At 43.2% G+C, this 14,190-nt stretch overlaps 1 protein-coding gene across 1 annotated transcript in view; it reads left to right on the plus strand.

Annotated features, from left to right (window-relative positions):
• Window positions 1-14,190, plus strand: part of Kcnu1 (potassium calcium-activated channel subfamily U member 1) — an 82,937-nt gene that overhangs the window by 50,736 nt on the left and 18,011 nt on the right. The window contains 5 exon segments of the mRNA XM_028768219.1: window positions 1,258-1,313; window positions 1,434-1,537; window positions 7,023-7,119; window positions 10,420-10,644; window positions 12,475-12,661. Of these exon segments, the coding sequence (XP_028624052.1) occupies window positions 1,258-1,313; window positions 1,434-1,537; window positions 7,023-7,119; window positions 10,420-10,644; window positions 12,475-12,661 (669 nt within the window).

Here is a 14,190-nt window from a genome sequence, read left to right on the forward strand (position 1 = left end):
CATAAATCAATAAAGTTGAACAGAGATTCAAGAAGAGATTGGCACAATTGAGTAGCAGCATATGGGTGCAGGAAAAACCTATCTCATGTGTCACTTTTCCTGGCTTTCAGCATCTTAATATTGTTCATTTAGTCTACTGATTTCAAATATTCTTGTATTTCTCCTCATGAACATCCTTAAAAGTCATGGTGTGTTCTTCTCATTTTTTGCATAGGAGAAAATTATTAGTCTTTTAAAAGGATTTATTTACTTATATTTATATTTGTATTTGTACACTGTCAGTGTCTTCAGACACACCAGAAGAGGACATTGGATTTCATTAGAAATGATTGTGAGCCACCATGTGGTTGCTGGGAATTGGACTCAGGACCTCTGGAAGAACTGTCTTAACTGCTCTTAGCCACTGAGCTACTTCTCCGTCCCAAATTACTAGTTTTTATGTTGCTACAATATGTGGAAATTCCCAAGCAGTTTTAGACATATCCTTGGAAGATTAAGACTCTTTATAAGTCTAAATTAAGCCTGGCAGTGGTGGTAAATGCCTTTAGTCCCAGCCCTTGGGTCAGAGGCAGGCAGACCTCTGTGAATTTGAGTACAGCCTGGTCTACAGAGCTAGTTCCAGGGAAGTCAAGGCTATACAAAGAAACCCTATATTGAAGAACAAAATAAGCAAACAAAAAGCCTAAATAGCTAATAAAAGGACCCTCAAATGGTGATGCCTGACAACAGTGAGTTGGAGCCTGATCAGTGTGGGCAGAAGATGGAAGGTTTGTGTAGTTATGCTTTGGGGGTTCTAAAGTAACTCCAGACTCTGCCCCTTGGAAAAGATACTAAGGTACGGGAATAACTCAGAGACATTTACTCTCACGTGCCAGGTGGATTTGCAGCCTATGCAGCCTGTGGGTTGGGACCCCTTTGGAGGTTGAATGACCCTTTCACGGGGGGGGGGTCACCTAAGACTATCAGATATTTACATTATGATTCATAACAGTAGCAAAATTGCAGTCATGAAATAGCAATGAAAATAATTTTATGGTTAGGGGGTCATCACAACATTAGGAAGGTTGAGAATCACTGCTCTAGATGGGAACCAAAGACTTCACTATGGTTTATCCTTTTCAGACTAGCTAGAGATTTCCAGAGTCTTCCTAGGCAGTCTATGGAGAATGACTCAGTCAATGGGAAATGGTTAAAAAGTCCCCAGTAAGGAGTTGACAGATGACACACTCACTCACTGAGGTCGCTGTGTCCTTGCAGCACCGACCATCACGGTGATGGACACCAGCTTGAGCAAACACACCTCTGCTTCAGAAGTTCCCTTGTCAGGAGGAATTTACACTTCTATTTCAAGAGGGAAGCCGAGCTCGGTCTTGTCAGGAGGAATTCATGCTTCTGTGTCAAGAGAAACTCACACTTCTATTTCAAGAGGGAAGCCGAGCTCGGTCTTGTCAGGAGGAATTCATGCTTCTATGTCAAGAGAAACTCACACTTCTATTTCAAGAGAGCAGCCGAGCTCGGTCACCATTGCAACCACCAGGTAAGGACCCCAGGATATAATGTCTTATGTCACTCAGCAAATCAAAGTTGATTGGATTGGAACACTTGCTTTATTAGTTCCTTTATAGAGCAATGGAGTTGCTGTTTACAAAGTAAATTCATCTCTGCTTCAGCCCTGTAGCATACTTTTTTTCCTGTCATTGCTCAGATATCTGTGCCAGTAATAACTCAACATTAGGCACCCAACTTTCTTTCGGGTCATCTGTCAGGTACTCCATAATGAAAGTTAGAGCTAACTTTTTAGCTATTCCCAAATACCATTTTTGTTATGAACCAACTCCTACTTCTAATAAATTGATACAGAGATTGCCTAAGTTTTTAAACTCGCAAGATGGAACTAAAGAATTCCCCCTCCTCCACTCTTTTTTTTTTTTCCTCCATCTACCTGAAGATATGTACCTGTGGCTAAGCTGCTAGGTTGGCCTAGTACAAAACCCTGAGCTTGGTTTCTGGCACCACATAAAACTGGACATGTTGCCATTCGCTTTGTAATCCTAGCATTTGGGAAGACTGGGAATTCAAGGTTATTCTTGTCGACACAGTATATTTGAGGTCAGCCTGACTACATGATACCTTATCTCAAGAGCAAAGAAAAAGATTTACTAACCAGGAAGTGTTGGGGTTCAGGAATGGCCACTCGAACCACACAAACACTGATCTCAGTTAAGCAAGATTAATTTGTTGAATGTACATCTCAATACTGAATGTCCATGACCGCAAAAAGTTGCCCTGGCTGTCCTGGAACTCACTCTGTAGACCAGGCTGTCCTCAAACTCAGAAATTTGCCTGCTTCTGTCTCCCATGTGCTGGAATTAAAGGCATGTACCATCACTGCCTGGCTCCGGCTCCAGGTAGACTTCTTATAGGAAAAACCAGCTTCAAAAGTTTGAAGGACAAGGAGCGAAGCAGTTGGCTTACTAGGGAAAGTATTATCAGCTAACCTTTAAGCTGATTGGTCCGGAGTAAGGTAAGGGGTGGTGGTGAACATGGGAATTTCAGAACGTTGAGATAACAGAGCGTGAGTATTATAATCATAGCTTCTTGGATTATTAGTAGCATTCTTCAGTGTCAGTCACAAAAACCACAGTGAGCTCATACTTATGTGCAGGAAGGGCTGACTGGTGCTCCGCTTGACTCAAGATATTTTAGACATAACAATTCATATTGATGGGTCCTACATAAAGCTTTGTGGAATTTCTTAAGATTAGCAAACTTCATATAGAACATTCAGAACATACAGAACAAAACAGGGGATGTGGTCAGCTTGACCCTGCTCTGAGTCAAGTTATTTTTCTGTGTCAGTGACTGACAGGCATGTTACAGCAACAATATGAAATAGCTGACGGGCATTTAACAAAATGGCTATAGCTATGCTGCGGTGGCAACAGGGATGGTGTCAGACCATAACAGCAAGATGGAGGAAGATTTGTTTAGTTGCCTTTAAAAAGCAGGTATCTTAGTCAGGGTTTCTATTCCTGCACAAACTTCATGGCCAAGAAGTAAGTTAGGGAGGAAAGGATTTATTCAGCTTACACTTCCACATTGCTGTTCATCACCAAAGGAAGTCAGGACTGGAACTCAAGCAGGTCAGGAAGCAGGAGCTGATGCAGAGGCCATGGAGGGATGTTACTTACTGGCTTGCTTCCCCTGGCTTGCTCAGCTTGCTTTCTTATAGAACCCAGGACCATCAGCCCAGGGATGGCACCACCCACAACGTACCCCCCCTCCCCGCCTTGATCACTAATTGAGAAAATGCCTTACAGCTGGATCTCATGGAGGCATTTCCTCAACGGAGGCTCCTTCCTCTCTGATGACTGTAGCTTGTGTCAGGTTGATACACAAAACCAGCCAGTACAGCAGGTCAATCTAAAAGGTTCATCATTCCTAATTTTAATGAAATTAGCTCTGTAATATGTAGACAACATTTCAGCTTAGCAAGAATAATCATCTAGGTAGATCTTTAATGACTGAGATTGCAGTCACCTAAGAGTAAATTTCGTGTTGCCAATGGAACATAAACAATTATGATGACATCATAATATATGAGCAATGTGGTAGATTTTTAAATGATTGCATGATATTAAGTATGTAAGAACTTCACTTTTATAACCTCGATATAAAACAATATGAAAGCCTCTCAGAAATAAAATACACACAGGATCCGATAATCTGATTCCTGAATATTTGGCTAAAGTGATTGAAATTGGTATCTCAAAATGATTCTTTTGGTTGTAGCTTCCATCACAGTGGACAAGCTGTGGGACCCGAGATTAAAGATGAAAGGGAAAAAAAAATGTGATATGTATCTTTTTATGTCCACACTGGAATAGAGACAGGGTCTTCCTTTGTAGCTTTGACTCCCCTGAAACTCAGTACAAAGACCAGCGTGTCTTTGAACTCATAAAGATCTGCCTGCCTCTGCCTCTCAGGTGCTCGCCACCTCACCCAGAGAGACTGATACCTTATAAAGAAGGCAATCCTGCCCTTTGGGAGAAAATGGATGTACCTCAAGGTCATGTAAATGCTCACACGCACATAAAAATTTAAAGTGAACTCACAGAAAACTGAAGATGACTGCCAGCCACTGAGCTACGGCAGAATAAAGCCAAGTGTGGAACAGTAACAAGAAAACAACCCCAAGCATATTTTCCACTGCATATTCCTCAGTGTTGTGATACATTTTCTGCTTTGTGATTCTGGGGATGGAATCTAGCACATGCTAGACAAATACTCTACCACTTAGCATATTCCTGGCCCCCTGCCTGGTTTTGTAGTCCTATTGTAGCCCACCAAGTAGTTTGGACTTCAGGCCTGTGTCATCAGGCCTAGAGAAGTAATCAGTTTTATACTTGGGAAAACAGGTGACATGAGTCTGAATTAGTAAAAATGATTTTAATAATTAATAATAAGGTTTCATATGTCTCAGATACCAAACATGCCCTCTTGGAAGAGAGATGTAAAGCCTGTGAGAACTTTCTCCCCTTTTTTCCCAGCATTTTCTGAAATGGATGCGCTATAGTCAGCGGGGAAGGACGCAGGATTAGATGAAGGAAAGGGGCCACATGGTAGCTCAGGCATTCAGGTTTGGCCCGGCTATTTCCAACGACCAAAGAGGAATGCCATTGGGATGTGGGTTTTTTACTCTTTAAAGATAGCTGGTAAATAGGTGTCTGTTGAGTACTGTTTATGCTAAGTAGGTATTGTGCCTGTTGCTTTCTGGATGTAGAAAGATCACTATAAGCAAAAAGCTTTATTGCAAACGTTCACTGCAGTGAGTCATTTGGTCTGGTTTGAGGCCTCTGGCTTCGGCTACGCTATCAATACTGGAGCCTCACCAGGACTTTTCTTTGATATCCTGTTGTTGCCCTGTGTCATGGAGATCCTGTAGTGTTAGTTCTTCACATGCTCCAGCAGTTCATCAATGGGGTAGATGTTGGGCTGGGCCTAGATCTAGGCCTGGGTACCGCCAACTCTCCTGCATCCACACTGCTAGGGCCAGCTCTCCTACTTTGCCCAGGCAAGAGATGGGGCAGGCTTGCCTGCCTGCTGCAGGTAGTGAGGGGTGGGGAAAGCTGGAGCTATGGCTCTTGTGCCCACACCACTGCATAGCCTTTGAGGTCCCGGGTCACTCTCAGGCTCTCATGCCCTCCTGTGGGGCTGGCTCACCCCTACCCGTGCCACCAGCGCCAGCTCTACTGCCCAAAAAAAGCGAAGGTCCTGCTTTCCCAAGTGCAGCCAGCAAGGAGCGAGGCTAGCTCTCCCACACTGCCCAGGCACAGGGCGGAGCCAGCTCTGTGCAGCCCTTGGACATCAACATGGCCGACAGTAGCAGCCCAGGCCAGGGACCTCACCGTGGCCTTGGGTGTCTGTGTGGGCTGCTCACATCAGGCCGTGCCTCAGCACCCTCACGTCTCCAGTCCCGCCTCTCTTCACTGCGCACACGGATTTGCTTCTCTTTCTCTCCCATCCACCACTTCTTTGTTCATATTAATAGGGCTCGGGCCTCTGGGTTTCTTCCCCTCCACCCAAGCTGTGCTGTATGGTGACGGGCAGGGCCTTTGCCTTTAATTTTTCTATAGTGTGTGATGAACAAGGAAATGGCCCAAGGCACAAATGCAAGAAGAGGTGTCCTTATCCATCTGTCCTGAATCAGGCTGGGGTTCCTGAACACATCCCACTCTCTGCTCCAGACAGATCCCAGGGGCGCGGTGGGGGATACATACCTGTTTTGTTTGTTTGTTTTTATTCTGTTTTGTTTTATCTTGAGACAAAGTCTCACTGTGTAGACCAGGTTGGCCTTGAACTCACAGAAATGCCCCTGCTTCTGTCTCCCGGGTGCTGGGATTAAAGGTCTGAACACTACGCCTGGAAGAATACAGGTATTTTTAAAGTTGACACTTAGTTCATTTTTTTGTTAATAAACTTTAAAGCAAGATATGTTCATATGGAAAAACCCCAGAGCTTAAGAACACTAACCGGGTCTTTGGATCTCTTAGAACGGCGGTACACAAGTTCCACTTCTGCCGCTGTGTGGACTGTCTGTGCTGCCCAATCTGTGTCCCTTGGTCCTGGTTCCTTGTTCCTCCCGCAAGTAGTGCGGTAGAGAGTTGGTGAGCGTTGCCAATCTCCTGGATTTCTTTTCTGATACTGTTCCGGCTCTCCTCACCTGTGATAGGGTTCAGCCTCCACCACACTCAACCTCCTCCTTGCTGTTCCTGTGTTTCTGCTTGGCTGGGAATGGTGGGGGCGGGGAGAGGGCGAGCATGCCCAATCGACACATCAAGGTCACGTGGCCCTTTTCTGCTAGAACGCCCACAACCTGCTGTGCTCACCCTTCTCGCTGCCTGCTGGGTTCTGTCTCTCTGCTTCCAGTCACGGCTGTGCTTGCTTGTCCCATGATCCTGGCCACGAGAGAGGTGCTCCAGTGGGGGTGGGGTGGGTGATGAACTTTACCGACCTGTCTGTTTCAGATTCCATTTGCCTCTCCCGGTTCTGCTCCGTTTTCCATTTGGCCACTGAATTCAGCCTTGATTGGGGTCCCAGCCGTGCACACTCCCACAGGGGTCTCTCTCTACCTCAGATCTTGCTTCTCATATTTCTCTGGACCTAATTTGCTGTGTCCCACTAGTCCCTATATGGGAGGGAAAGAGAGTTGGGTATTTCAAGCAAGAGCATCCTCTACCTAAGCCTTAAGTGGAAGCTTTGCAATTTATTAGTTATTGCCTTTCAACCATAAAACACAGGAAAAGGTCTTCAAAGTCCATGGCAGAGATGGAAATGTTTTGTACTTTAAGGGTTATAGTTTTGGGTTGTCAACTTGTGTCTCACTGGAAATACATCAATATGCCCCCAGCTCTCTTAGGGTTAGAATGAGCCATGTGACTGACACTGGCCAATGAGCTATGACTCGACCTTAGCATTATCACCCTAGTTTCCTGAACTTTCTCTCCACTCTCTCTGCTCAGGTTCATGCCAAACGACACAGAGGAAGATGTGGAAATGCTGGACAGCAGTGGCATGTTTCACTGGTGCAGATCAATGCCCTTTGACAATGCGGTTCTGGTAGGTCACAATGCTTCAGAGTCCCAGTGACAGATGTCATTTGGAGGGTGAAGCATGACTGCAAGGAGCACCCAGTTCTTTTGTAAACCATGAATTTGGAAGGAAAGTTACATCAGCCACACACATCACAGACCATGAGCCACATGACACAAAGACTGGGTAGCCTGCTGGGATTGAAATGCACCCCGCTTTACCTATGAGGTCCTTCTTTGAGCGGTTTATCTGAAATAACTACTTCCTTCAATGTTTTCCTGAAACCTAGCAAATCTAAAGGTGCCAGATAAACATATTTACTTCAGTGTACATATCTACAGCTTAACATATTAACTAAAAAAAAAAAAAGACATCTGTTAAACGCTGCCTCCCCTGAGCCCCTGACCTCTCCCCTGACCCCTGACCCCTCCCCTGACTCCTGACCCCTGACCCCAAGCCTTGCAGATATTGTAGTTCTTTTCTCAAGCAGACACTCTTTCCATCTACGACTACCTAATAATTTTAACTATTTCTTTGATTTCCAAAAGCACTTAAGTACACATACCATTCCCCCTGTACCCCACCTCGGTGGTTCACTGCCAGTATCCTGACAGAACATGTTCCAATATTTATGAAACCTGAGCCCTCATTTGATCAGAATCACTAATCTCTCAGAGCTGTCACAGCAGCAGGAGCACTCCTCCAGCTGCCAAACCAGTATCTGAGCAGTTCTATCCATGCTAAGTTAAATATCCACGGAGCAGTAGCCAGATGTGTTTTCAACAGAAAGCGGGATTTAGAAAAGCCGAGAAGCTGGATCCAGATGGATACACTGAAGAGAAGCGGGGGTTTGGGAGGGTAGAGGGGTGGGAGAGAGAGGACTTTTATTAGATCATACTTGTTAAGCACGAAAACAAGTCTTTATACCTCCCTTACAATGCTAGTTATAGACTGCATGGCGCTCAAAGTGAATACTGAGTCATTTTCTATAGCTTTTATTATTGCTTAGGGCTTTGATTTTCCCCCTCCCCCAGGAATGAAATGCCTAGATGTTAAAAACTTGACTTTGAACTTGATTCTCCTTGTAGAAAGGTCAAGGACTCATTTTACATTAATTTGAACAAATGATTTTCTACCAAACTATCTTAACCGGGAGATAAGAGTTTGCAATAGTCAGTTGGAGAAAGGGGCTTCCCAGGCTGTGCCTGTAGACCGAGTCCACGATGGATCTTACTTCTAACTGTTCAGTTCTCCCCAGCAGAGCGACTGCTATACTTTAGGCATGTTACGTCAGATTTCGATAGAGGCTTCATTACTCGAATTAAAACTAATCAGATTAAACAGTTGTTTTGACAATTTAGTTAGCTAGCAGTATCCTCTAGTACATAGTGATTTTATCAAATAAGTGGGTATGTGAAGTGTTTCTTTTTCTTATTATGTCTCTGTGGGCACAACACACACATGTAATACACAGTCATACATGTAGACAATATACCCATACACATAAAATAATAAAATAATTTTATAAAATTTTAAAAATAAAATCGAAATATTCTAATTTTTTATGTATATAGGCTGTAGATTTCACTCATGTGAAATTTAAATACATTTAACTTAGTCTCTACCAACATTCAAGTGTCCTCTTTTTAAAAATCTCTGAGCTTTGGGCAGGGGTTAGTAGTGCACACCTTTAACCCCAGCACTTAGGAGACAAAGATAGGTGGACCTCTGAGTTGGAGGCCAGCTTAATCTGTATAGTGAGTTCTAGGCCAGCCAAGGCTACCTGTGAGATGCTATCCTCAAAACACACACACACACACACACACACACACACACACACACCACACCACACACCTTAGAGCAATGACTCAGCAGTGAAGAACACTGGCTGCTCCAAAGGACTGGAGTACCTATCGAATGTTACAGTTACTAATGTAACTGGAGTTACAATCTAATGTTCCTGGAGTCACAACTGTCCATAACTCCAGTTCCAGGAGATCTAACACCCCCTTCTGGCCTGTGGGCATAATACACACATGTAGTGCAGTCATACATGTAGGCAATACACACACACACATAAGATAATAAAATATCTTTATTAAACACTTTAAATTAGCAAACAAATACCCAATATAGGAGCTTAATAAAAACTGAGGCTGATTAACATCTGTTGAACAGTGATTTACTTTCAACTTTGAACATTTCGAGATATTGAAGGCCATAAAAGTTAAGAGTTGTTTCACTTACACTGCTAAGACAGGCAGAATACAAAGTCAAGCCTCTTGCTACATTGTCACCAAGCTCTTTGTCACTTCCCACTGTCACAAGAGATGCCTGTTCTCAGAAAGAAATCACTCTATGTCTTCAGTAACTCTGTAGTTTTTAATGTGTCACTAAGAATCTGGGGAAATCCTAATCTAAATGTCTCTTTTACTTGCTGGTTTGTTTCCAATTTAGAGAAATAGAGAGTTTGCCTGTTGATAATAGCATGAACTATATTAAATGTTTGGGGTCAAATGCAGTTTTAAAATATGATTTATTTAAGCACGTGTGTGTGTGTGTGTGTGTGTGTGTGTGTGTGTGTGTGCACATCTCTCTGACTGTGTATGTGTCTCTCTCTGTGTGTTTGTGTGTGTGTACATGCATCTACCACATGTGTGTGGGTACCCATGGAGGCCCAAATAGGGCATCAGATCCCCTGGATCTGGAGTTATAGGCTATGAGCCACCCAAGGTGGGTGCTGAGAACTGAACATCAGAGAACTTAAAGTTTTAACTTCATGATGAATTTCCTTGACTTGGTAAAGAATTTATCAAATCAGTTCAGTATATCAGATGTAATCATATGAATTTACCGAGAGTCAACCATTCTTGATACATGAAAAGGCAATTTCACTATGAGAACGCATTGAATATTACAACATGATGTACAATTTAGTGTAACTTCCCAGGTTCTCTTGAAGAGATAAGTTTAGCAATGGTACTTGGAAGTCTCTGTTTTTTTAAATTTAATCATATACTATATTATATGATATATATATACATATATATGTGTATGTATATTTGTGAGATATATATATATATATATATATATATATATATATATATATATATATAAAACTTATATATAACTGGTGCAGATATCAACCTCACCATTTATATAAGCATTATATAAGTTATATAAGCAACCTCACCATTTTTTATAAGCAGTTGAAAGATTCTATTAGTCTATAAAAGTTCTGCTCTGGATGCATCTAGAGTGTTAGAGTGGGAAGGAACTCTTACCTTGTTTGTAAAATTGACCTGATACTGGCATGTGTATCCTTAGAAACGAACCGACAAGACAAAACACGAGTTTAGGAACCACATCGTAGCATGCGTGTTTGGAGATGCCCACTGTACCCTGGTGGGGCTTCGGAATTTTGTGATGCCCCTGAGAGCCAGCAACTACACCCGGCAGGAGCTGAAGGACATTGTTTTTATTGGGGCTCTGGAATACTTCCAGAGAGAATGGCGATTTCTCCGGAACTTTCCCAAGATACACATTATGCCTGTAAGTATCACATGAGGCTAAGGGTACTAGTATTAGTAATATAGTAATGATATTTATAGCTTACAGTTACATAGCACCTACGATGTGACAGGCCAGCTGAACAGTTACCTATATTCACTTTTTTATACTCAGGTGGGGTAGAATATAAAGATGTGGAATGCTAGGTTTGGGAGCAGTAGGTTTCCAAGTGGATAGCTTGTCCAATATTATAGAGCATGTGAATAAAGTGAGCAGAATTTATATCCAGACATTACAGCTCCCGAATTTGTGTTCAGACTGCCATGTTTTATGGTCTGTGTACAAATGAGATTGTTTTTCTGTGTGAGTCTGCTTTTCCCATAATGGTTAAACCTGAGCTGACTGGCTGGGCCTTTGGGCTCCGACCTTCCCATCTCTTCTGGACACATCTTACATAGAACACAGCCACACATGGGCCCCCACAGGGAGGATATGGAGAGGGGCTGGGTCTCCATCGAAATGGACCTGTGGTCAGAACGGCATTTTCCACTGTGACTGTGTTGAGAGGTGGGACCTAAAGGAAGTGATTGGGTGTGAGGACTCTGCTCCCATGACTGTGGTGACGCTGTCCTCTGAGAATGGGGACAACCGATTAGGGAATGGGCTCCTGATAAGAGGGGCAGTTGGCCTCAGGCTCTGTCCTGTGTGTGCCAAGTGGTTCCCCCACCACACTAAGATGCAGCAGGAAGGCCCTTGTATGGTTGGTCCTTCCATCTTGGATTTCCTAGACTCCAGTACTATGAGAAATGAATTTCTTTTTTTTTGTAAATTACTCAGTCTGTGGCATTCTGTTACAGAAGCGAAGATTGAGCCAAGACAGATCACAGAGTGAGTGTGTAGTATCTTGCTGATGTTCTATTTGTATTTCACTTTCAGAGGTTTGTATCCAAAGCTATGCCACCATTTCCCTGGATAAAAAGTCCATAATATGCACTATGAAGTGCATTTTAATTTTTAATGAAATAATACTGGCAGTGTTTAAGAAATACTGATTCTCTAAAAAGCAAATTGGATTTTATTTTATTTTTTAAAAAGTCACCATAAAGTTCCCTGCTCCTCCCGGTTTCATTCTGCACAACAGAAGAGAAGGTACCCAGAAGTCTCCAGCTTTAGCGAGTGTTAGGAATGATCAGTGTTAGGTGCTGATGCAGGGTATTGCTGTGACAGATCTGGCCATGTTGGGGTGTGTTGTGGAAGGACTTTGGAACTTTGGGCTAGAGAAGCCATTCTCTTACTTGAGTTGTCAGAATGGATTTTTTATGTCGTGTGCATTGGTGTGAGGGTATCTGAGCCTGGAACTGGAGTTACAGACAGTTGTGAGCTCCTATGTGAGTGCCGGGGATTGAACCTGGGTCCTCTGGAAGGGCAGCTAGTGTTCCTAATCACTAGGCCATCTCTCCAAACCTCAAATACTTTTTGTTGTTGTTTGTTTTTCGAGACAGGGTTTCTCTGTGTAGCCCTGGCTGTCCTGGAACTCTCTCTGTAGACCAGGCTGACCGTGAACTCAGAGAGATCCAACCTGCCGCAGCCTCCTGAGTGCTGAAGGTAAAGGCATGTGTCACCCCTGCATCTGCATCAAAATAGATTTTTCTTCCCCATCCTCTCATCCAACTTTCTCTTCTGTGAGGGGTCCTTGACTTCACTTCACAGTAAGGTAGTAATTATTGATCAGCACAATAGACAACTGATAACTACATTTTAGTCAAGCCAGCAGAGATGTTAGCTAAAAACTACATCACTCCGAAAGACCCAGCACCATGAACCACGATGGCCTTTTGACACTCCGTTCACAACATGAAATTCTCTCCGTAGGGATCAGCACTCTATACTGGAGATCTGCATGCAGTCAACATAGAGGAGTGCTCTATGTGTGTTATCTTAGCCACCCCTTACAAGGCACTGAGCAGCCAGATTCTGGTGGACACCGAGACTATCATGGCTACCCTCAACATCCAGTCCCTGCGGGTGATCGGTCCTGCCTCAGTGTCTCCAAATCCAGGTCAGAACAACTTGAGAGAGGAAGAGCCTAGGAGGGAGTGGGGGAAGGAAAGATAACTGAGCCTCTACAAATACTTGAGTTGTGAGGAGGAAGAAGGATGAGAACAGATGTCTCAGATTTCCTGACAATGCTATGGGAGTAATAATCCAGTTATTTCCTCTGGAATTCTTAGTGAAATGAAAACCTATGTCCACTCTTAAGTAGAATTCATGTACACCGGTTTCTTATTTTAATAGGAAAAAAGAAACTCACTGAAATGTAAGAGGCATTATTTTTGCTATTATTGGAAAAATAATTTTGTTCGTTATTGGATAAAATTTTGCTAATATTGGAATGCATAGCTTCTACTATATTATGACAATAAGAGATATTAACCAGTAACCATTGATTCTTATGGATGGTATTCAGTTATTGTTTTAAAACCTTAACTTCCTTTATAGGTTAAAAAGATTTTTTTAAAAAAAGGATTTTAATTTTTTTTTTTTTTTTGAGACACTGTCTCACTATGTCCTGGAACTCACTATGCAAGCCAGGCTGGCCTTGAATTCACAGAGATCCACCTGCCTCTGCCTCCTGCTTTGCTCAAGTTCAAGGTGTGCACACCATGCTCCGCCAAATGTTGTTTTTGTTTGTCTGTTTTTCATAGCTGATGATTTTCCATCTCTTACTAATTCCGCAAAAAGATGCTGATTTCCTGTGTTGTATTAGGTTCTCTGTCAGGAGCTAGAGGTTGGCCCATAATGCACCAGTTGAATGGTGGACAGGCTTCTTTGTATTTCTTTAGGCCAGCGGTGACAGTTTTGTTTGTCATAACTGGAGAGATGCTGTCAGAGTTTAGTTGGTTAAGGGCACGCACACAGCTTTCAGTGCATAGGCAGCCCCACAAGATCAAGATCAGTAGTACTGAGACTGAGGAAGTTTGTCCCTCATGTCTTCTGTGAAAGCAGGGGCTTTTCTATGCTCTGAACAATGAGGTGAAGACCTTTCTATTCATTAAAAGCTTCAGGCACTATAGCTGGGCAGATACTCAGCTATTCTAACCCAACAATGCTGGCCTGGTCTACTTCCCAGCCATGTACTCCTTACCTGCCATTTTAGTCTCGCCCTGGCACCTCTTCTTCATTTGTCTCCGAATAGTGACTCCCCTGGTCCCCGCCTGAGACCCTTTCCTTCTCTCTGGTCACGGAAGTCCCACCTCTTGCTCTCCTGCCCAGCTATAGGTTGTTCAGCGCTTTATTTGACCAATCTGAAGGGGCTGGAGAGCAATGTGTTACAAAATACTAAGTCAGAAGATGCTTCATAATAATGATAATTCCAAAGTCCTACTGCAGCCATTCTTCCCCAGAATCTCATCTGCACCCAGCCAATCTCTGGGTACAGAAATCAGCTTTTGAATACACAGTACACAAAACACACCCTCCACAGGTCTGGTGAGCCTTTGATAGAGCCAGGAGATCTTCCACATCGAGACATTCTGCTAAACTCACACGGGAAGCCAACACTAACTGCCCCTTAGACGTTCACCCCAG

Source organism: Grammomys surdaster, unplaced genomic scaffold, assembly GCF_004785775.1.
Source record: "Grammomys surdaster isolate TR1022 unplaced genomic scaffold, NIH_TR_1.0 185, whole genome shotgun sequence".
NCBI lineage: Eukaryota > Metazoa > Chordata > Mammalia > Rodentia > Muridae > Grammomys > Grammomys surdaster.